This window comes from Arachis hypogaea, chromosome 20 (assembly GCF_003086295.3).
Source record: "Arachis hypogaea cultivar Tifrunner chromosome 20, arahy.Tifrunner.gnm2.J5K5, whole genome shotgun sequence".
Lineage (NCBI taxonomy): Eukaryota > Viridiplantae > Streptophyta > Magnoliopsida > Fabales > Fabaceae > Arachis > Arachis hypogaea.
In genome coordinates this window covers 128,481,736-128,506,053 of record NC_092055.1, presented here as the reverse complement: position 1 = coordinate 128,506,053, position 24,318 = coordinate 128,481,736, and the positions used below count along the sequence as shown (strand labels likewise).

The window sequence follows — 24,318 nt, the reverse complement described above, 5'->3', positions numbered from 1 at the left end:
TATCTAGAACAAATTTCTAATTTTTAAAGCACTTGAAAAGATCATTAATACTAAATAGATATTTTAGACTTTCAAATTTTAATGTTACTCTTTAAAAAGAGTATTTTTATCTTTTTAAATTTAATATAAATTTTTTATTTTTAAAATAATTAAATAACTCTAATCTTAAAAGAGTATTTTACTATTTTTGTCTTTTTAAAATTTATTACAAACTTATTTTACTTTTTCTGAAATTAAATTAAATTTTCAGTTACTTTTAAATGATATTTTAATCTTTTCATATTAATTCTAAAAGAATATTTTTGTTTTTTTTTTATTTTTTAACTTTTTATTTTTTTATAATTTTATGATAATCTAATATCAAATCAAAATAAAGTAATGTAATCTGATTTAGTAATGGTCTAGATTTTTTTTATCGCACAAAAACATTGAAAACCCTTAGCCCAAATTGATTTGTTTTTAGTATACTAGCCCAGTAGCCCAATACAAAAATAAATGCAAATAATAATGATAAAAACAAATAAAATACAACTTTATTACTTATTTTGTTTGGGGAGTTTCAATACTCCAAAAGTTGTAAGGAGCATTTAATCGGGTCCCCTGAGACACGTAGTCACGGAGAGAGAGTGTAGAAAGAAAGAAAGAAAGAAAGAAAGAGGACCCTAATTCCACAAACAGAGAAGAGAAAGACACTCGCAGCGGTGGCACCGGCGCATTCCCAGTCGGAATTAGCATTTTGCGGCGGCGATCTCTTCCTCTCCGTCTCTCTCCCTCTCGAGCCAGTTCCACCACGTTTTCTGGTATGCAAAAGGAAAAAAAAAACCAATCGTGCTTTCTCTCCAATTACACCATTGTTGTGTAATTTGATTGGTTTCGTGATTTCTTTTCCTTTTTTTTTTTTTAAATCCAATATGAATATTCAGCTTTTGCAACGATTCTGCTTGCTTTGATCATATAAGCGGTATCTTATTTAGGATTAACTTTATGAACAGGGACAGATCCAGGATCTGATGTCAATTTTGGGGCCAAAATTACAAATGTAGTTGCTGATTCATTAATATTTCCATCATTTCGAATTTGTGTGTATAGTCTGCAATGAGCATCTAGTAGGGTATTACTTTATTTGGGTAACAAAAATGTAAGTTATTAAGCCAACAAGGTAACAACTGAACAAAAATCTAATGGACCTTAGGTCGCTATAGGGCTATCTCTTTCAGAAATTCTATGGAGCCCATTAGGTGAAGCTCATGAAGTAGCACATTTTTTTAGCATGATATCTCTTAGATCACTAGTGGTAATAACTAATAAGTGGTATCATTTGTTTAATTCATGTCTCTTTTGGTTTGAATTGAGGTAGTGAGTGAGAACTTGTAGTGCGGCAAATCACAGTGGGGATTGTTGCATTCTCTGGTGTATTGCATTGCATTTGTGCTTGAGTTCCATCTTTATTATCAATTTGTGTCTAGTGTTTAACAGGATGCAAAACACAATACATATTTGTTACTTCTAATTTTAGGCCAAAAAAGACCTATCTTTCACAGACAGGTTGTCAGTTTGAGGAAAGACAACATCCTTTTTAAAATTTCAATTGTTCATATCTTTTTTCTTTTTTTTTTTTTGAAAAAGAAAAACTTACATACTTATATATTCTTTTATATTTATATTTTGTGTTTATTAATTATAATGCCTAGTGTTTAACACATTAAACAGAATCATTTTAACTATTTTCACTTAATTGTTTATCTATTTAATTTAAACTTAAGTTTGATTGAATTGTCATGAAAATAGAATCCTAAAACAATTCAGGAAGAAGTGTTTTTATAAATTGATGAATTTTTTCTTCCAACATTTAGCTGTTTTTGCTTAAGAAAAGGGCCACCCGCTCTTGTTGGACCCTTCTCTAGCCTTTAACATGAACCAACTTTAGTTTGTGACCATCTTTCATATTTATGGTGCAGTGTATTTTGGATTTGTTACAAAGGTATAGACTGTAAAAGATGGTGAAGTTGACTATGATTGCCCGTGTCACTGACGGCCTTCCACTAGCTGAAGGACTGGATGATGGTCGCGATCTTAAAGATGCTGAATTCTACAAACAGCAAGTTAAGGCTTTATTTAAGAATCTCTCAAGAGGGCACAATGAGGCGTCGAGGATGTCAATTGAAACTGGCCCTTATGTCTTCCAGTATCCTTCTCTTTATATATTTGATAATGTCATGATTGTACTGTGGTTATTAGTAAGGAGTTCTTTGGTTATTCTGTATCTCTCTGCTTTTACATTACCTTATGCATCTTGTAAACGAATGTAATAATATGCTTCTCACTGATAATTTTCATCATTATCAATGATGATATCAGACACAATAACAAGCAAGGTGTAGTTTATTAGGGTCATGGAAATATCTGTAGTTTGATATTGCTTTTGGTTAACATGCTCTTATCTTTGAGATAATATTAGGCTTCCTATTCACAAACATGATTTGCTTGGCTTGGTACCACTTCCTTTACTCGTGTTTATTTCTATATTTATAGCTGCAAATTGTTCGGTCTGATGCTTTAGAATAAGCTGGAGTCTGTTTTATTTATAATAGGATTTTCGTATTAGTTATATTTGTTTATAATTTATGTGAACTTCGTTTGAAATAATTTCATACCCAAAGTTGGCCTTGACAGATCTTTAGTTATATAATAGAAGGACGTGTATGTTACTTGACAATGTGTGATCGTGCATACCCTAAGAAACTAGCTTTTCAATATCTTGAAGAGCTAAGGAACGAGTTTGAGCGTGTTAATGGATCTCAAATTGAAACTGCTGCCAGACCTTATGCCTTCATTAAGTTTGGTAGATATCTGTTTCTATCATGTCATGTATCATTTGTACTTCTTTCTTACTACTCTGGTGTTTACGTTCCCCTTTTTTTTTGCCCTTTCCTTTTAAATGTGAACAGACACATTTATACAGAAAACAAAGAAACTTTACCAGGATACCCATACACAGCGCAATATTTCAAAGTTGAATGATGAACTCTATGAAGTCCACCAGATAATGACTCGAAATGTGCAGGAAGTTCTTGGTGTTGGCGAACAATTGGACCGTAAGATACTTCTCTTAGTTTAATTTTAATGTTGGCTTTTTATCTTTGAATTGCTTGGTCTGCTACATCTGGGTAACTAAATTTACATTACTAGCCTTGTTTTGTTGACTAGAATATGAAAGTTGGGGCCTTTATTATATGTTCGTCAAATGTAGCTAGGCTTTCTACGTGGTTAAATTTTTTCAGTTATATATTTATTTCAATGAAGCCACTTCTTTGGAGCTGTCATGATCTTTTCTGACCGTAAATTGTGATACTTATTACGAATGTCCAAATGATTGGCATTTCACAGATATTTGTCTCTATTCTCAGTTGATCTTATTGGTATGTTAAGCCTGGTTTAAAAGTCTTTTAGATTTATAGTAGAATGTGTTGTAAGACCCTTGACTGGGGAAGTAATAGAGATGACATAATCAATGATACAAACACTAAGTTAGTTTTATTTGGCTTCCACTGCTTGTGATTTTTCTCAAAAATCTCTGCTAAAATTTCATAGTTCTACTCTTCTTCCTTTCCTTATATATGATTTTCTCATATATCCTCTTCATATGTGTATGTTTGTACTTTATGATATATATGCTGTTTTTAATTCCATGTGATAATTTCATCATGCAGAGGTCAGCCAAATGTCCAGCCGTTTATCATCAGAATCCCGCATGTATGCTGATAAGGCTAGGGATTTAAATCGACAGGTTGGTCATATTTTGTTTTTGAGAATCATGCACGCTATTTGATGATTTTCGTACTGTAGACTTTGATGCATGTTAGGTTTCTGATGCTATCTTGCTGGTTTTACACTGAGTGGTTTTATAAATTTTATAGAACCTTGCAGTATGCTCAGATTTTGTAATAGAGCATTAGAGCTATCTTGCTGAAATATAATAATACTGATCAGAGTTTAAGACCCTTTTCTTTGGATGATAGTTCTTTACTGTTAGGTGGGATATACAGATGTTAAATTGTTCTGTTATAAATTTGGAACTTTTAGTTTTGAACTGTTCCTCAATTGCATTATTGCCTTTGATTATGTAAAACTTTTCTCATGGTGCTGGTTTCGGTATATATCTTAACCCATTGTTTTTCTCTTTTTTAGATCATTGAGTATAGATAGAATTATAATTTGAAATCAAATCTCCATTGTAGGCTCTAATTCGGAAGTGGGCTCCTGTTGCTATTGTTTTCGGAGTTGTCTTCGTCCTTTTCTGGCTCAAAAACAAACTTTGGTGATCAAGCACAGTATATTAGGTTTTAAACCCAGGATTTTGCTGCGCTGTGGCTTCTTGCTTTTCACACATGATTGTCAAGACTTGCACAGATCGGTGAGAAACTCTTATATGTGTAGATGATGCCTACTTGTGTGGACACTCAGTTTAGGATAAAAGAAAAGAAAGAAAAAGAAAAAGAAAAGAAGGGATTATCGTGTTTGTTACGTCAGGCTAACTGGAACAGGAATCTTCTAGCCTTATGTTATTGTTAAGTAGTAAAGATATGAGAAACTTGAGGTCCTTGTGGATGCATATAGATATTTCTTTAGTATTTTCAGGATTATTCTGTCGATGAGTTACATTGATCCATTCGCTTTAGATGTCTACATTGACATTGCAGATAATTTTGAATTACATTTATGATTTCAATTACTTATATATAATAAGGCGTGGATCCATCAGAAGAGGTCAATCTATCAAAAACTAGAAGCAAAGAAGGGAACCTCCTTATAGAATTGTTAAAGTATTCGGTCGTTAGATTTTCCGGCCTCGTCATATGAAAGGTTTAGATTAAATCCGAAAGTAGTTCATTAGATTCACAACTTTTATCATTTTAGTATCTTATTTAAAATTTTTTATATTGGTCTCGGAGATCCAGTTTTGAGTATCATAATAGTCCCAGGATTCTTTCTAATACTAAATCAGCAAACTAAGTGCTGAGCTAACTTTGTCTTGTCACACTAGACACGGGATTGTACAACGTTGTTTTGTTTTGGTGTTTAAACAAGGCAACAATGAGAAGACGAAGAAGAGTTTATATGATGTACATATAGTAAATTAATTTTGAATTTGAGGGTGAAAGTCTTTAAATCTCAAAGACTACTATTAAAATTTAGTCGAAAGGTTTACTTGACATCATATCAATGACATCATATCAAAGGCTGTCCGGGTTTATATTTTGTTTGATGCCGTTGGCTTGACAGTTGACGTCACTTTTAGCAAACTAAGGAAGCTAAAGTGTAAACTTCAAGTTTAACATGATGGCCTGCGTAATCTCCATGAGATAGAAACATGTTCATGACTTGATTAGTGTATTGTCTTTGATAAAGTACCATACTAGCATCATGTCCAATACTTTTTTTTTAATATAAAATAGCATATCAGCATGTTTAGAAAAGGACAGGTATGCAATGGTAGGTTAAATTTATATGATAATATAATTTCAAAGACTATCTTAATAAATAAATTATTTATTAGATAATTTTAACCAACTCTTTTAAGTTTTTTATTTAAACTTTTTTTCTCGCTTCCCGTGATATACGTTTTTTTTTTTGGTGACTTCCCGTGATATACGTTTAAAATGTTGATTGACTTCCGAAAATATTAGCTATTTTTTCTATCTAAAAATAATAATGATTTGAGCTCCTTTTTTCAAAATAAATAAATTTGAAGCCACACTTTTGGTAGGCTAAATATATATAATTTAGTTTTAATATATTTACAGTATAAATAATTTTATACAATAATAACTTTTTAAGTAATGAATTTAAAAAATAATTTTTTACTAATATAATAATATATAATTAGTTATCTATATAATTTTTTTTACTACAATGCATAAAAATTAAGTGACATAATTTAACTTTAAATGTTACATGATATAATTTCCTTTTTATAAATATTTTTTATGTAAAGTAATTATTTTCATATAATAAAAATAAAAACATTTAAATAATGTTTTATATTTAAAACATTTAAATATAAATTAATTATTATTTAAAAAGTATAGAGAAAAACACCCATAAAAATAAGGGCAATTTACTATAATAAATAAAATGGAAACCAATTTTACCAGAATGCACAAAATGAAAAATGGATACCAAAATGCATTTTTCGCATAATTTATGTAAACCGCGACAGGGGTCCTGCGGTTTATAGAATACAAGTAATCCGCTATACAAGTAATCCGCTATAGGGGTGTCGCGGATTACGTGCAAGGAGAATTGATCATAAACCGCGATAGGGGTGTTGCGGTTTACGTGTGGGCGTGAATTGTGCGTAAACCGCGAGAGGGGTGTAGCGGTTTATGCATTACTATAAATACGCTGAAGGGGTCTCGCGGATTACATTTATCTTGGAAGAAAAAGTATTATAGAGAGAGAAGTAGTGATTTTCTAGAGAGAGGAATAAAGAGAAAAGTGGTTGAGTTGAGTTGAGATCGGAGCCGGGACCATGGCGGAGGCACGCAATCTATACAGGCTCAACGGCGTTACGCACGTGGCTGGGAGCATAAATGAAATGGTTAGCATTATAATTTTTAGTTAATGTATTTTGTATAATGTTGTTCGGATTTTTCGTTGTTTTGGTTATTTTTAGTTTCGTTATTGTTAGTTAATGTATTTAAATTTAGATTTAAATTATTATTTTAATCGTTTATGTCTTTCATTGAATTTTGTTATTAGAAAATAGGAAGTGTATGTTACCAGTTTAAACTTTAAAATTGTAGTTATGTGGTAGATGACTATAAATTACTGTTGGATTTTTTTATATGTTTGGTTTATTCTGTGACATGTTCCAGCCGACTAGGTGTATATATAGTGTCCGAAGGCAGCAGAACATGCCTCTGCATGACAGGATCATACCATATCTGGAGAGGACCGGTTTGTACCACCTGGCGAGGCTCAACGCCAGGTGGTTCTGGTTGGACGAGCCCTTAGTCAGTGCTTTCACTGAGAGATAGCGTCCTGAGACGCATACCTTTCATATGCCCTTTGGAGAGTGCACTATCACGTTGCAGAATGTAGCATACCAGTTGGGACTGCCCGTGGATGGTTTACCTGTATCCGGGTGCCTTACTGATTTTGAGAAGTTTATGGAAGAAGGCAGACCAGCGTGGGAGTGGTTTGAGGAACTGTTTGGCGAGCTGCCACCACAGAATAAGGTGAAGCAGTATACAGTTCACTTCACCTGGTTTCATGAGAGGTTCAGGGTGCTGCCAGATGATGCTACGGAGGAGACCGTACGCATATATGCACGGGCTTATATTATGATGCTGCTTTCCACTTAGTTGTTCGGTGACAAGAGTAGAAACCGGGTTTATATACGGTGGTTTCCCTTTGTGGCGAGACTTGATGATATGGGCAGTTATAGCTGGGGGTCGGCAGCGTTGGCCTGGCTATATCGATGCATGTGTCGGGTGGCCAATAGAAACGTGACGAACTTGGCAGGCCACCTGCAGCTACTGCAGTCATGGATTTTCTAGCGGTTTTCTAGCCTCAGGCCGCGGGGTTTCGACACATATTCCTTCCCATTGGCATCTAGGTATACATATTTGTATAGTTATGCTTGAGACTGTAACTTTTTTTTATTATGGTTATACTTGTTAACTTTCTATAACGTCTTTTACGTTTAGGTGGGCCACATATCTGCCTTCATCCGACCGCAAGGAGGAGAGAGTCATCCAGTGTCGCCTAGCGTTGGACCGATTAGGCGATCGAGATGTAAGTTTATTCATTTTCTTTCAATTTTTATGTAGTACTTGACTATATATTTGTTAGTTAATTTGTTCTGTCAATTTTGATTTAGTACTTAACTAATTAATGTATTCTGTCAATATCTGTAGATTGTTTGGGAGCCTTATGCTTCGCTCGACGTGATGGCTGTTGTTCATCCATAGATTCTCACCGAGGAGCACAGTCGGTTATGGCGTACATGTACTTGCTTGATATACTTCGCCGTCATTGAGTGGCACTAGGTGGATAGGGTGCTGCCACAGTTGGGTGGCGTTCGGCACGAGCCTGAGTCGGTATCGAACATTGATTGGCTCCATGCCAAGGATGTGAGGAGTGGGGACAGATGGTTCGCGAGCTACTACCAGGTATGGCACCTTAGTTGACAGAACAGGTTCGATGCTGTCCTGAGTATCCCCGGGTGCCTAATCCCGGGCCGTCCGCAGACTTCCTGCCGTGGTGGTACAGAGTGGCTCTTAGGTTTCTGTCACCAGATTCCTTGATTGTCGATCCTAGGGCCGAGGAGATCTCACAGGATGTTGTTCAGAGAGGGTCGTCACAAGCTCCTCCGAGGGTACCCATGCCAAACATGCCAAATAACAAGCGCGTCGAGCGGCGACGACGCGTTGGTACCCGGGCTACAGACCAGGAGTGGCGATGGCTGGATGACATGATTCAGGATGACAGATCCGGTGGCGACAGAGTCGGACATGCCGATCACCGTGTTCGGGGTGGCCGTCCTCAGCGTCGGGGTGGTTCATCAGGGGGCACATCTGCTGGTCCTGGTGATAGACCCGCTGAGCATGCAACGGCGGAGACCTAGGAGGTTCCTCTTACACATGTTTCCAGCTCCCAGATATACCACGACATCCATGGCCAGATATATGATGACCTGGCGGGTCCGACTTTCACGATGGATATGGACCACGAGGTTGGGAGTTCACAGTTCTATTCCGACTTTGCATATCTCATCCGGGATGACGGCCCTCCGCATTTTCAGCAGCAGACCCCACAGGATCAGGTGCTTGAGACCCAGCCCCAGATGGACGTTGCGCAGGGGTACCGCCCAGATATGGATGATATGCAGCGGTACCAGCCGCAGATGTCTGACCCTCATGGATTCCAGCCCCAGCTACATGTAGACCTGAATGAGTCTGCTGGTAGTCCGTATGATAGTTGGTTGGGCATGGGAGGGACGCCTGCATCTGCATATGCGCGTGGGCATGCTGGTCGATCCTCCAGCACAGCAGCACCAGAGGCCCACCAGAGTGAGACGGGCCGCTCGATGTGGTACAGGGTCGCATCTCCTGGACGCATTTGGACATGACTCTGTCGACGAGGATGAGAATAGGCAGGGGCCGTAGCTTACTATTTTATGTTTCCATTGATGATATCTATGTATGTCGGATTTACCATGTACTTTTGTATTATATGTGTTTGTACTTAGTTTATTTCCATTGAATTAGGTGTATGTAATGTATGTTTTTTTGTTAACCACACACTTTGTTTTATGTTTATGTAAATTGTATACTAATGCATAAACCGCTACATCTCTCTCGCAGTTTATGTACAATTCACGCCTACACGTAAATTGCGACACTCCTGTTGCAGTTTATGATCAGTTCTCCACATAATCTGCGACACTCTTATAGCAGATTACGTGTATTTTATAAACCACGAGACCTCTGTCGCGATTTACATAAATTACGAAAAATGTATTTTAGTATCCATTTTTCATTTTGTGCATTATGATAAAATTGGTTTAGGGTTCATTATAGTAAATTGGTTACATAAAATTGGTTCCATTTTATTCATTATAGTAAATTGCTCTAAAAATAAGTAATCATTAAAATAATTTAAAATCCTTTCGTCGCTAAGATAGTTTGTCCTTAGCAGTTAGCTGGGGGTGAGGGTAGGTAAGCAAGCCTGTTAAGTCTTGCAACGCCCACGATGGATGACTTCTTAGTTCTTAACTTCTTATACTTTTGACACTTTGACTCATAAACGGCGTACTTCATATCAACTTCACTGTCTCTTCTTAGTTAGTATTACTTATGATATAGTTTACCAAGTTGGGAAACACCCTTCTGGCCTCAATTCAACCATGAACGGTCCAAACGGCAACAACCCACCACCACCCCACATCCTGGTGGTTCCGTTCCCATCACAGGGCCACATGATACCCCTCTTAGACCTAACCCACAAGCTAGCCTCCACCGACACCGCCATCACCATCACCATTCTCACCACCCCAAAGAACCTCACCTTCCTCGACCCTCTCCTCTCTTCTTTCTCAGCCATCATCCACCCCTTGGTCCTCCCCTTACCTTCCCACCCATCCCTCCCTCCGGGCGTAGAAAACTCCAAAGGCATGCCAACCTCCGTGCCTTCCCTCATGCTTTCTTTCTCCAACCTCTACAACCCTCTCCTCCACTGGTTCCACTCCCACCCTTCCCCTCCTCAACTCATCATCTCCGACATGTTCTCCGGCTGGACTCAAAACCTCGCCACCCACCTCAACATTCGCAGAATCGTCTTTTCCCCTTCTGGATCCTTCGCTCTCTCCGCCATATACTTCCTCTGGGCCCATGTCCCCAACCGCCAAAACCCTAACGATCAAAACGAACTCGTTTCCTTCCACACCCTCCCGAATTCCCCAAAATACCCCTGGTGGCAGGTCTCGCCGTTGTTCCGAAGATATGCATCGGGTGTCCCCGGTTCGGAGCATTTTAGGGATTGGTTCCTCGCGAACATAGCCAGTTGGGGACTCGTTATTAACTCGTTCAACGAGTTGGAGAAGCCATATCTTGAACACCTAAAGAAGGAGCTTCGCCATGATCGCGTTTGGGCGGTTGGACCGTTACTTCCAGATCCGGAAGGCCTAAACCAAAAGAACTCGTCGTTTATCTCAGAAAGAGGAGGAACTAGTTCTGTTCCCATAAACGACGTCGTTTCGTGGCTTGATAAGCGAAACCGCCGCGAGGTGGTGTATTTGTGTTTTGGAAGCCAGGTTGTGCTTTCGGTGGAACAGACAGTCGCGATTGGTTCAGCTTTGGAGAAAAGTGGGGTCCACTTCGTGTGGTCGGTAAAAGAAGGTGGGGATGATCGGTGCGTTGATTTCATGTCTGGGTTTGAGGACAGGATGGCTGGGAGGGGTTTAGTTATAAGGGGTTGGGCCCCGCAAGTTGTGATACTCAGACACGTGGCGGTTGGGGCGTTTGTCAGTCACTGCGGGTGGAACTCGGTGATGGAATCGGTCGTTGCCGGTGTGCCGGTGCTGGCGTGGCCTATGTCTGCGGACCAATTTGTGGATGCTACGCTGCTTGTGGAGGAGTTGAAGGTGGCCAAGACGGTGTGTGAAGGGGACAGAGCAGTTCCTGACTCGGATGAGTTTGCCCGAGTTTTGGCGGAGACGGTGAATGTACGCGATAACCCGGAGGCAACTCGGGCGCTGAAGCTTCGGGAAGCGGCGCTTCAGTCTATTCGAGAAGGGGGAAGCTCTGAGAAGGATTTGAGGAGCTTGGTTGGGAAAATTCATAGCTTGGTTTAATTTTTCCTTTTTTTTTTTAAAGAAAAAATAAGCTTTGCTGAAAAATGTTTTAAAAACATTAATGGTAAAGAAATGAAAAATAAGAAAATTGAAATTGATATTCCACAAGCTTGACTGTTCGAAGCTCCACCATCAAATAAGGCTAGGGATCTAAATCGACAGGTTGGTCATATTTTTTTTTCCGTGAATCATGCACAATATATGATGAATTTCGTATTATAGATTTTGAGGCTGTTAGGCTTTTGATGCTATCTTGCTGGCTTTTTTTTGGGGGTTGACTGGTTTTATCGTAGAGGATTAGTTAGAGCTATCTTGCTGAAGTATAATAAATATGGAATTTTAGTTTTGAACTGTTTGTTCCTCAATTGCATTGCCTTTGAGCCTTTGGTTATGTAACTTTTTTTTTTCTCGTGGTGGTGGTTTCAGTTTATTTCTTTGCCCATTGTATTACATAACTGAGAGGCTAGTTGGCAGTAGTAGTAGTTCAGTAGTGTAGTTAGTAGGCAGAATTAACATGCAAGTTGTTATTGAGTTAGTTATGTGGCAGTTAGTGACAGTTAAGTAGTTGGAAGATATTTATCACGTATACTAATTGCAGAGTAGTAAAGCTCTATATATACTCAGCTAGCTTATGGTAGAATGTGTGGTGAGCAACTCCTATATGTGCAGATGATGCCTACTTGTAGGGGTGGCAGCGGGGCGGGTAAGGGCGGGTTTTTGCTCTACCCGACCCCGTCCCGCCGTACAACAATCCGCATAGAACCTGCCCCGCCTCTACCCGCGGGTAGTAAAACGTTGAACCCTAACCCGCCCCGCCCTTACCCATTCCTATAATTATTAAAATCTAATAAATAAAATTAAATTTCAAAATTTATATAACCATTATCACATACATAACATAAATTAAAGTAAAAATTTAAATATGATACAATATTATTAATTATTTACTAATTATTTTACATATATTATATATATATAGCGGGGTGGGTAGGGGCGGGTATTACCTAAATCCGACCCGCCCCGCCCCTCTTAAAAACCCGTCCCGCTAAAAACCCGTCCCGGTACGGGGCGAGGTGGATACTCGCGGATTCGGGTGGTATTACCATCCCTACCTACTTGTGGAGACATCTTCTTCTGATGGAGCACTTCATTCAGAACATAATAAAGAATTAAACACACTCAACAAGAACGGAAGAAGATCTGGAAATATTATTACCCTATTCGAGTTAGGGAAGTTCCAAGGCTATTCTCCACTTATTTCTCTGTAATAGTAAATTATTATCCCCCTTACAATATGATGCAGGAGTATATATTTGTATGTTTGTGTTAGTCTAGTTTAGCATATGCTATTATATTGTATTATGAGTTAGTCCCACATTGTTTAAGTCATAAAAGTTTTTTCCTTCTTTACTAGTATAAATATGCATATGCATATGTATCTTTTTTACTTATCAAGTTGAATTGATTGTGTTATATATTAAATAAGTTGGCTTAGTCAATCAAATTCTTTGAGAATAAGAGGTGCATCAAAGTGGGTTATTAGCTATTTTCATGATAGTGGAGTTGGGAAATGGATCCTCTCCATTTTTTTTTTCATTGGAGAGAATAAAGTGTGATCTCTTACCTTTAATTCTAAGTAAAACCAAAAATTAATAAGAGAGAGGGAACAATAAATGATGAGATCAAACACTGAAAACTATCCAATTTTTTTCTCATTGAAAAAGATCCACTCCAGTAGAGTTGTTAATCTTACTTAAATTGGTGACTATGGCCCCCTTGGGTAAAAAATGGCAACGGTCCCCATGGAGCCCCCTCCTCCATTATCTCATTCCCCTTCATGGGTAAGACTTGGGTACCATAAACATAATTTAACCAACAAACATTATCTCCAGCGCGAAATTTTCCTAGGACGGGGATAGGGACAAAATTTTCTCGAGGCATGGTGGCGAATTTTTCTTACGGGAATGGGGGACAAAATTTTTTGCAGCTGCGGAGATTCGAGCGGGGATTTCTGTCCCCACATTTTTTGAATATATTAAATTATTTAGACACACTTAGTTTATTTCTCACTTTGGTTTTTTAGTCATTTCCGAATATATATAAGTGAGAACGCTAATCCCTTTTCCCTCTCACTAGCGTCGCTCACCCAGTCACCCTCACCCCTGTCCTCACGACACCCCTTTCTGTGTTCTCTCCATCCTTTCTACACCTAACCAGGCACCTCCGAACACCTTCCTCGTCATTGTTCGTCTCACCTCGCCGTCCCACTCACCGCGCAATCACCGGGCACAACGGCGTTCTCTTTCCCGGCGCTTTTCTCTGTCCCCTCACGGTGCCATCTCCGCATCACGCCATTTCCCCTCCACACCGCTCTGTTTCCTGCCTCGCCATGGCGTTCCCGCAACTTGTGGAAAGCAGCTGCCGAAGCGTCCCCTAATTCGTGGAAAGAACTCATCGTTGCGTCCCCTAACTCCTCCAACGAAGTCGCCGTCGCATTCCCCCACTACAGCAGCCAGTTATCCGTCCTCTTCCTCCTCCTCCACTTTCACCTGATTTCAGGTTTGATGCTCCTTTTTCCTGTTTGTTTTTTTTTTTTTTAGCTTTTTTGTTTTTTTTTTACACAGGATTTATAATTAATTAATTATGAAACAGTTAGGGTTTGATAACCTCCTTTTTATAATCTTTGTTATGCGTTCTCTGAATAATCTGTTTTATTATGTCTTTTTTTGTTGATTTATTGCAGTTTATAATTTATCTTCCTTTGTATATTATACATTAGGCTTATATTCCTCTTCTGCAAAATAGCAAGTTCCACCTTTTTCCAGGAAAAAACATTGTTGATTGCTGCTGGATCTATGCTGTCAAGGTTTGCTAGATGATTAAATAGATTATCTTAAGTCCTTTTAGATGCTAATGTTAGAATAAATAATTTTATTATCCCAAATCATCCATATTAAATCATCAAAAATATATCATATTATAATGCGGAAGCGTACCTGAATTCATAAACATGAATCATACGATCGGAAGAGTTTGGATCTTGTGGTTCTTTCGATCTTCCTCAATCAAAGCCTTCTGTATTCCTAGGAGGCTGAACTGCAACTCTTGATGGGGAAAGAGTAACAAAGGCGGCTTTGGTATATTGGGGACTGAAACCCTGAAGGTCTATTTATATTTGAGCATGGCACCCATTAAACCCTTAAGCCCAAATAAAATAGTATCTAAAGCCCAAAAGATAATATATCTAAAATCCAAAAAGATAATTATCTAAGGAACAAAAGATAATATCCGATTTATTCTCATTTAATTCCAAATCAAAAGTAATAATGACTTATTCAATTAGCATTTAAAACAATAAATGAGATCATCATTATATAAGTCATTTAATTTGAAATAGCATAATTTGTGATTATAATTAATATATGTATTGCCCACAAATAAGTTAGGAAATCAAATAATTTCCTAACAATCTCCCACTTGGGCTATACATATATTATTTCTTGACATAATCACATCTTTATAAACTTTATGCGCGCATCTGAATGCTATTTCTCTCATTACTTTAACAATCTGGTCCGTTTCATACATTAGATATGGAACTACCGCAGCTTTTATCACATTAAATGTCGTGACTAAACCACGCCAATCACCATCCTAATATACTCAACGACATAGATCAAATTTGGATGAGTAATATGGAAATTACATGCCAAGTGATCTCATGCATGTCTATTTCCAGTTGGTCCAACTTTATTGAGATCAAACACAATACAAATATTGCAAAATGAACATTTCACATAACATGAAATAAACCATCAACTTAATTCTGCAGAAAATAACTCAATATCTGTCATAGGACATATAGCATAAACTCCCACTAAACCAAGACATCACAACTATTGACACCCATCCGAGCAGTGTGCTCATGAAAGACTTTAGGGATCAATCCCTTGGTTAATGGGTCTGCTAGCATATACTCTGTTCCTATATGTTCTATGAAAATCTGTTTTTCTTAAACTTTCTCCTTAACAACTAAGAACTTGATGTCTGTATGCTTCGATTTTGTCAAGCTCTTATTGTTATTGGAGTATAGTACTGCTGACTTATTGTCACAAAATATCTTTAATGGCCTTTCAATGTCATCTACTATATGAAGCTTAGTGACAAAGTTTCGCAACCATATGCCATGAAATCGGAATTAGAGTACCTAATGATCTCCAATTTTTCTGATCTTCGATAAATAAGCATGTAATTTTTTGTTCTCTTTAAATAACGCATTACGCGTTTAACAGCTATCCAATGATCCATGCCCGGATTGCTCAAGTATTTACCCAACACTCCTACTATAAATGATATATCGGGATGTGCGCAAACTTAAGCATACATTAAATTCCCTAGTGCTGATGCATAAGGTTTATCATACATTGCTGTCTTCTCAAAATCATTTTTGGGGCATTGCTTGAGACTAAACTTGTCTCCTTTAGCTACGGGTGTGTCCATTGGTCTACAAATTTTCATGCCATATCTATTTAAAATCTTTTCGATATAGTTCTTTTGTGATAATCCAAGAATACCTTGAGGGCGATCTCTTAGTATCTCGATTCCTAATACAAAAGAGGCATCACCAAGATCTTTCATTTCGAATTTGTTCGATAGAAATTTCTTAGTTTCATGCAACAAGCCTATATCGTTGCTGGCAAGTAGAATGTCATCAACATATAAGACCAAAAAGATATATTTACTCCCACTGAACTTGCGGTATACACATTCATCTATAATATTTACCTCAAAACCATGAGGTAATGACTTAATTAAACTTGTGATACCATTAACGGGAAGCTTGTTTGAGACCATAGATGAATTTTCTCCTTTTTCTATTGGATCTCCTTAATGACACTTCTTGAGGTTGTTGAGCTTGCTGTATGGGTTGGGGTTGATGAGGATTCTCATCATTTTCTTATACTGTAGCAGTATCTCGAGCAACAACAATATTCTCATTGTTCTCTTATACTGTAACTGGATCTACAGTAGGATTCTCATTTTGCTCTTGTACTATAACTGTATCTTGAACAACAATAGGCACAAGGACCTGATCATTGTCAGTTACAGAATCCTCATCAAAAGCAACATTCCTAATATTTCCTTCCCCCCAAACTCAACATCCTCAAGAAATCTCGCATTTTCCGTCTCAAAAATAGACCTTGATGCAGGAATGTAAAACTTGTACCCCGTGAACGCTCAGCGTAACCAACAGAGTAGCAACTAATTGTCCTTGAGTCCAATTTTCTTTCATGCGGCCTATAAGGTCGCGCCTCAGCTGGACATCCCCAAATATGCAAATGCTTTATACTGGGCCTTTTCCCAGTCCAAATTTCATATGGGGTTTTGTTAACTGCTTTGCTTAGCACCCTATTAAGGATGTACACTGCGGTTTTTAAGACTTCTCCCTGGAGTGATTTAGGCAAGGAAGAATAACTAATCATACTTCTCACCATGTCTTTAAGAGTTCGGTTCCTTCGCTCTGCAACACCATTTATGCTAGGTTTGCCTGGCATGGTGTATTGCGGAACAATACCACACTCCTCTAGAAAAAGAGCAAAAGGCCCGAGACGTTGCTCACCTGAACCATCATATCTTCCGTAGTGTTCACCACCACGATCAGATTTGACAGCTTTAATTTTCTTTCCAAGTTGAAGTTCAACTTCAGCTTTGAAAAAACATCCAAGGCTTGGGACTTTTCATGAATTAAATATAGATACCCGTGACGAGAGTAATCATCTATGAACGTAATAAAGTACCGTTGTCCATTCCAAGAGACAGTAGGGAATGGGCCACATATATCGGTATGTATCAATTCTAAGATATCTTTAGCTCTCTCGGCACCTAATTTCCTTTCGTTTGTCCTTTTTCCCTTTATGCACTCAATGCAGACTTCAAAGTCCGCCAAATTTAGGGGTCCGAGAATTCCATCCGACACGAGCCTCTGAATTCTCTGTTTAGAGATGTGGTCTAGGTGTTTGTGCCATAATGATGCCGAATTCTCATTCAGTTTTTGTTTTGTACCCGTTTGCAGTATTTCATTATTATAGGAATTTAAGTCAAGCCTACATAGATTATCCATCAAATGACCAGAGCAAATATTATTCGAATTATAGAAGAGACTGACTTTATTGTCTCCGAACGAACAAAAATAACCTGATTTGTCCAAACGAGAAACAGAAACCAAATCCCGTCTAAATGACGGTACATAAAATGTCTCTAATAAATCCAAGTAAAATCCACTCGTGGAACATAATCTAAAGGTTCCTATAGCTTCGACTGCAACTATATTGCCATCTGCCACGTAGATGTATCTTTCAGCATCACTTGGCGGTCGGCTCCACAGGCAACCCTGCATAGTGACACTTACATGAGTAGTAGCAGTAGAATCTACCCACCAAGTATCAACAGGTGCATAACTTAAACTAGCCTCAGAACAAACGAAAGTAAGAATTATACCCTTCTTTACACGCCAAGTGGCATATTTGGTACAATCCTTCTTCATGTGTCCCACCTTCTTACAGAAGAAACAGGTTGAAACTTGATCCTGTTTCTTAGCCTTTTTCTGCTGAGAAGGCGCATCCGCAGTAGTATCATGCTTTCTTTTATACTGAGAAGATAAAGCCATGTGAGCACTGAATTTCTTAGTAAAGAATTTCTCAATATCCTTTAGGAACTGTTTGGCATCTTTATCCTCAGTATTTGAGCCCCGAAACGCCTCAGGAATTGAGCGTTTCATGATCATAATGCTCATTCGATTGGATCTCTCCCACTTCTCTATTTTAACCTCATTGAGATTTTCCGGAGTGGAAGTGGGTTTCTCCTCTCGAAGAGCTATATCCAGATCCATACAACCGAGGACAATCTCCACGGTATCCTTCCAAACTTTAAAGTTTGAACCATTCAGCATAGGAATACTGCTAATTTGCGCAGAAACATTGGTAGCTAAAGCCATAGTTTCTGGATTAGAACAAAAAAAAAAAAAAGAACATGCAGTAAATATTAGTTAATTAATGGGTAAAAATCCATATTGAGATATCCAGCACAACATTAATTTTCAATCTTTGGATAGAAAAATTAACTGTAAGTGATACTCTCATTACAGTAATCAAATATTGTCAAAATTCCTGTCACACATTAAGCCTTTCTTTGGACCGACTTAATGCGCACATGGAAACTTAAATTTCGCAACCTATTTATTACCGCATATATTTTCTATTAATTGGCCAAACAATAACCTTCCTTTGGGCCGATTATTGACCGCATAATTAATAGAAAATAAACAAAAGTGTGCAATGCTTATTATTTAGCAAACAACAAACTTCCTTTGGGCCGATTATTGTCCGCATAAATAATAAGCATTACTTTATTCTTAATTTGTTACCCAAACATATATTTACTATTAATATGTGTATGTAATTCGGCCAAATATAGACCTTCCTTTGGGCCGACCAATATTCGCATGAATTACATAACACCATATTCCTTATGTTTTGAATAAATCAATTTTTACAAAAGAGGCTACTTTGGTAGCATAATGTTCAATCAATTTATTCTAAAATCAAATCTTTATAAAATATGTGGGTATAATAATCCAAATTGTTACTAATTTTCTTATGTAACAATTTAAAAGAATATTTAAATCACAAAAGGATTTAAATCTTAATAGTATTTTTTCAGACCTTAAAAAAAATAATTATAACTGAATATATGTGCCAAATAAATTCTTGATCCATTAAAATTAAAATTAATCATTATAAAAATTAAATGGCAAATCGATCTCATATAATATATCTATACATATATATACTTTAATGGATAACCAAACAATGATAATGTTGATCAACATATATATACTTACTAGCACTTCTATACACACACATAGAAAATTCATGATGCGCATAAGTAAACATACTAATATATATATATATATATATATATATATATATATATATATATATATATATATATATATATATATATATATATATATATGCACGACAGAAACTATTTTACGAAGCGTGCAGCGATTTTATATGTAACGTAAATCGTGCATATGTATATATATTGATTTAATAAAATTAAATATTTTTGATGATTAAATTATGGATGGCTCTGATACCACTTGTTAGAATAAATAATTTTATTATCCCAGATCATCCATATTAAATCATCAAAAATATATCATATTATAATGCGGAAGTGTACCTGAATTCATAAACATGAATCATACGATCGGAAGAGTTTGGATCTTGTGGTTCTTTCGATCTTCCTCAATCAAAGCCTTCTGTATTCCTAGGAAGCTGAACTGCAACTCTTTTGATGGGGAAAGAGTAACAAAGGCGGCTTTGGTATATTGGGGACCGAAACCCTGAAGGTCTATTTATATTTGAGCATGGCACCCATTAAACCCTTAAGTCCAAATAAAATAGTATCTAAAGCCCAAAAGATAATATATCTAAAATCCAAAAAGATAATTATCTAAGGAACAAAAGATAATATCCGGTTTTATTCTCATTTAATTCCAAATCAAAAGTAATAATGACTTATTCAATTAGTATTTAAAACAATAAATGAGATCATCATTATATAAGTCATTTAATTTGAAATAGCATAATTTGTGATTATAATTAATATATGTATTGCCCACAAATAAGTTAGGAAATCAAATAATTTCCTAACAGCTAAGGGATATACATAGACCTGTGCTCTAGATTACAGAGATACTTGGTGCTTATTGTTGTAAGCATGTGGTCCATATTACTTTTTGGGTAGAACATGCTCATATTTTAAGGAGGATTATTTGGCTGACCAACTAATTTAGGATATGATATTCGGTTTCTTAACAGATATGTGTAAAGATGTTTCTCATAATTTTATGGTGCTGGTGTTTTCTCTTGCTATTGAGGATGTATTATCTTCCACTTTTCTTATTATATCCTTCTATTGTTTTGATTACTTTATTACCCAAAAATGAATAATAGTTGTTGTCTGGGTCTACGACAATTAGTCATCATCTCCCATATTCTGTACAAATGCTTGTGGATAGAAGTTTTAGCACAGTTATTTGGTATTAAAGTTCAATTTCATGTCAAATTTAACTCTCATAAATTGTTGATTTATATAAATTCTAATTTTTTGAGATTATGAGATGGATACGGGGAATTTAGGAGTTTAGGTAATTATTTTTTTATTATGTCAAATTTTTATTTAATATATGGTATTCTTGTTTATGATGTATGTTAATATATTCATATTTGTGTTATTTTAACAGAGAACATGGAGTTGTATGTTGGAAGTTATATTTTGACAATAAAAAAAATATTTGATGTTGAAGACTTTTATGGCTTTCTTTTAGAATGAAAGTTATATTTTAAGATTTTGTTTTATGGATTATGATTTGTTATTTGTATTTCTGGACTTGTAAGTTGTAATCTTGGATAAGATATGTTTGTGTGTTGTAATAATGTTTTGTGTTTTTTTTTATTTTTTAAAAATTTTTACTATTATTTTCATATAAATGTTCGATATGATTTTTATATAAATGTTCAATATAATGTTTTGTGTTTTGTGTTTTGTTTTTTGGATTATGATTTTTACTATCCCAATCTTCTAATCTTTCTGCAAATTCTTTCTCAACATCCTCCTTGTCTTTAGATGTCTCATCTTTTGATTTTTCAGTCACAGTTGGCTTAACAGGACAAACAATATCACCAGTCATATAACGTCAGAGTTTTCGCCCTTTAAGAAATCCTTGCATAGCTTTAACCCAATGAGCATAGTTAGAGCCATTAAGGATAACGGGAATAGGCTGAAAATCATCCAGTTTTTCCATAATAGCATAAACAAAGATAAAAAAAAGAGAAGAAACTGCAAATTTGGGGTAGAAAACAAGAAAATGGAGGACAAAAATGGAAAGAGCTCACCAAAAAATCTTAAGAAAGGTCCCACTGCCTACCACGTCAGCTGTCACATTAGCAGGGTAAGCCACGTGGCAACACATGATAGGAGAAGGGAGACGCGTTAGTACTGACGCAGACAGGGAGTTGGCATACAGGTCGGAAAGGCAGGCTAGGTCGGGTTCGTCGCGGGCGGGAGCGGGTCCGCGTGTGTTGCTGGCTTCGACATGTGGCGCTGTCTGGTGCTGTTGATCCTGGGCGTGGATCCAACGGTGCTGGATGGCGTCTAGAGAGATGAGAACATGAAGCAGACACCAGTCTTCAGGCGGCCATAAGGGCGCGTCCGATGGCAGTCTGGAGGCGTTGAAATCTTGACGACAAGACAAACACGCTGATGACGGCGGTGACGAACCAAAGAGTCGAGAAAAGTTCGAAAAATGAGGGCAAAGAGCACTGCCAGAAGAGAAAAACAAAGAGACTATGAACGAATTTTCATAGAAAAAAAAAAGAACTTATGCTCTTGATACCATATTAGAAACAAGAGACTAAACTGGAGAAATGTTGGTGTTATTGATTATGTCTCAAAGGTACAATGTACAAGGATATTTATAGGTGTTAGAAGAATCAAAGCAATAAAAACATACAATCTTACAATTAATATACAAATATGCTATATAAATATAAATGATACTAATTGATCTAAATTAATTTTAATTTATACTCTAACAAAGAGAAATGAGTTATGTTCTAATAAACAACGTCGTTTCGTGGCTTGATAAGCGAAACCGCCACGAGGTGGTGTATTTGTGTTTTGGAAGCCAGGTAATTCGGTGGAACAGACACTTGCGATTAGTTCCATTTTGCATGGTCAGTTAAAGGAGGAGGGAATAATCGGTGCGTTGATTTCATGTCTGGGTTTGAGGATCGAATGGCTGGGAGGGGTTTAGTGACAAGGGGATGGCCCTTGCAGGTTGCGATACTCAGACACGTGGCGTTGGGGCGTTTGTGAGTCATTGCGGGTGAACTCATGATGGAATCAGTGGTTGCTGGTGTATCTATACTGGCGTGGCCTATGTTTGTGGACCAATTTGTGGATGCTACTATGCTTGTGGAGGAGTTGAAGGTGGCCAAGAAGGTGTGGGAAGGGGAGAGAGCGGTTCCTGACTCGGATGAGTTTGCCCGAGTTTTAGCTGAGTTGGTTAGTGGACGCGGTGAACCGAAGACGATTTGCGCGTTGAAGTTTCGAAAAGCGGCGCTTCAGGCTGTTGGAGAATGGGGAAGCTCTGACAAGGATTTTGAGGAGCTTGTTGAGAAAATTCACTTGATTTAATTTTTTCTTTTTAAAAATTTGGCTGAAAAATATTTTAAAAACACTCTTAATAAAGAAATAAAAATAAGAAAATTGAGATGTATATCCCCAAATTTGATATTATTATTATTTATGTAATTATTTAAAATTATTTTTTAGTTTTATTATTTTATTTTTCATAGTGATAAAAATAAATTATTATTTAATATAAAAAATAAACTTTGCTGAAATATTTTAAAAATACTCATTCTAAAGGAATAAAAATAAGAAAACTGAAATTGATATTTCTAAATTTGATATTATTATTATTATTATTATTATTATTATTATTATTATTATTATTATTATTATTATTGATGGTGATAAAAAAATAAATTATGAAAAATTGGTGGTCATAATTAAATCATGACGTAATAATATTAATATTATAAAAAATAAATGAAGAATTAAAAAGATTCATTTTTTTCAACGCATTTAATAAGATAGAAGTTTACATATTTTTTTCTTGTGTGATATCCGTAACTAAGCACCGAATTCGATGGTCCCAAAATGTTTGGATTATTAAATGGTCTTATAATAAAATATATTTTTTAAGTTTTTTAATAACTGTTAAATAGTCCTTATTTAATTTTAATTATAAATTAATCTTTTATATATTATTTAATTATAAAATCAATTTTTTATTTTATAAATTATTATTTTATCATTCATCTATCATGTTTATTAATAATAAAAAACTAAAACAATAACAAATTAAATATTCCATTAATCGTAATAAATATTTTGCAATCTTAATCGATCGTAATTTTATCATTGATCCGTTACATACATATTGGATTGGAAAAATCGTGTTTGTTAGAAATTCAATCGATTGGATATACAAACCAATCGATTGAAATTCAGGTTTTCTAAACTTCAATCGATTGGAATTGATACACAATTGATTGAATTTTTCACGGCATGTGGGGTTTCTTTATTCAATCGATTGATACCAATCGATTGAAATCATCAAAGCAATTTGAGAAATACATAGATACACGGGAATAAATCGTATTTAACAATAATTTTTTCATTATAAATTAAAAAAAATCATTATTTTTTCAATAAAAATAAGACTTATTCATGTACTCTTGTGTACTCCTATAATGGTTGCCATTGTCTAGTGTGAAGATTAATAATTTGATTTAGCCATTTATTTTTAGAATTTGAAGTGAAGTTTGCCTTGTTCTGCATAAAAAAAATTCGTATTTGAAAAATTAAAGTTAAAAATTTGGGTTTTGAAAAATAATAATTTTTTATTTTATTTTAGAAAAAAATCCATTACTAAAAGATAAAAAAAAATTTTTTCATTACACAATCAATTGCATGAATAAATAATCGAAACAAAGAATTGCAAAATTAGAGACTAATCTCGATTTTGTAATCAAAACGATGAATTATTTTCTAAACACTACGGTAAAAAAATCGATTAATGATGAACAAATATTGGATATTAAAGAGATGGATAAACAATAAAGAAAAATTGGATATTAAGTAGATGGATAAACAATGAACAAAATAATAAAAAAAATTGATAATTAATCAGATTGATAAACGATTCTAATGGTAGGATTGAGTAATTGTTGATAGATTATTCACCAATTTATAATCTTAATATTAAAGAAAAGATAAGATTAGAGTATCTAAATCAAAATAAAAACTTAAAAATTGAA

The 24,318-nt window shown here is 35.9% G+C and overlaps 2 protein-coding genes across 3 annotated transcripts; both read left to right on the top strand.

Moving 5' to 3' along the window:
* Positions 1-540: 540 nt before the first annotated feature.
* Positions 541-4,783, top strand: LOC112783304 (25.3 kDa vesicle transport protein SEC22-1). Of its 2 annotated transcripts, XM_025826201.3 has the most exons (7): positions 543-800; positions 993-1,039; positions 1,959-2,185; positions 2,682-2,842; positions 2,949-3,095; positions 3,711-3,787; positions 4,239-4,783. In XM_025826201.3, exons 3-7 carry the CDS (start codon positions 1,998-2,000, stop codon positions 4,320-4,322), a joined length of 657 nt encoding a protein of 218 aa, XP_025681986.1. In that variant the 5' UTR covers positions 543-800; positions 993-1,039; positions 1,959-1,997; the 3' UTR covers positions 4,323-4,783. The 2 variants fall into 2 exon arrangements, with proteins under 2 accessions (XP_025681985.1, XP_025681986.1); XM_025826200.3 differs by lacking the exon at positions 993-1,039 and having other exon boundaries at positions 541-800.
* A 4,818-nt stretch (positions 4,784-9,601) lies between these two features.
* On the top strand, positions 9,602-11,610 carry LOC112782909 (flavonol 3-O-glucosyltransferase UGT89B1). Its single transcript, XM_025825580.3, has one exon. It carries the CDS (start codon positions 9,914-9,916, stop codon positions 11,357-11,359), a length of 1,446 nt encoding a protein of 481 aa, XP_025681365.1. The 5' UTR covers positions 9,602-9,913; the 3' UTR covers positions 11,360-11,610.
* Positions 11,611-24,318: the final 12,708 nt, after the last annotated feature.

Bases quoted from the DNA above. Each gene is read 5' to 3' on its own strand.
- LOC112782909 (XM_025825580.3), top strand. From the start codon at position 9,914: ATGAACGGTCCAAACGGCAACAACCCACCACCACCCCACATCCTGGTG.
- LOC112783304 (XM_025826200.3), top strand. From the start codon at position 1,998: ATGGTGAAGTTGACTATGATTGCCCGTGTCACTGACGGCCTTCCACTA. The intron at 2,186-2,681 runs GTATCCTTCTCT...ACAGATCTTTAG, and splicing joins ACTGGCCCTTATGTCTTCCA to TTATATAATAGAAGGACGTG. The intron at 2,843-2,948 runs GTAGATATCTGT...AAATGTGAACAG, and splicing joins TTATGCCTTCATTAAGTTTG to ACACATTTATACAGAAAACA.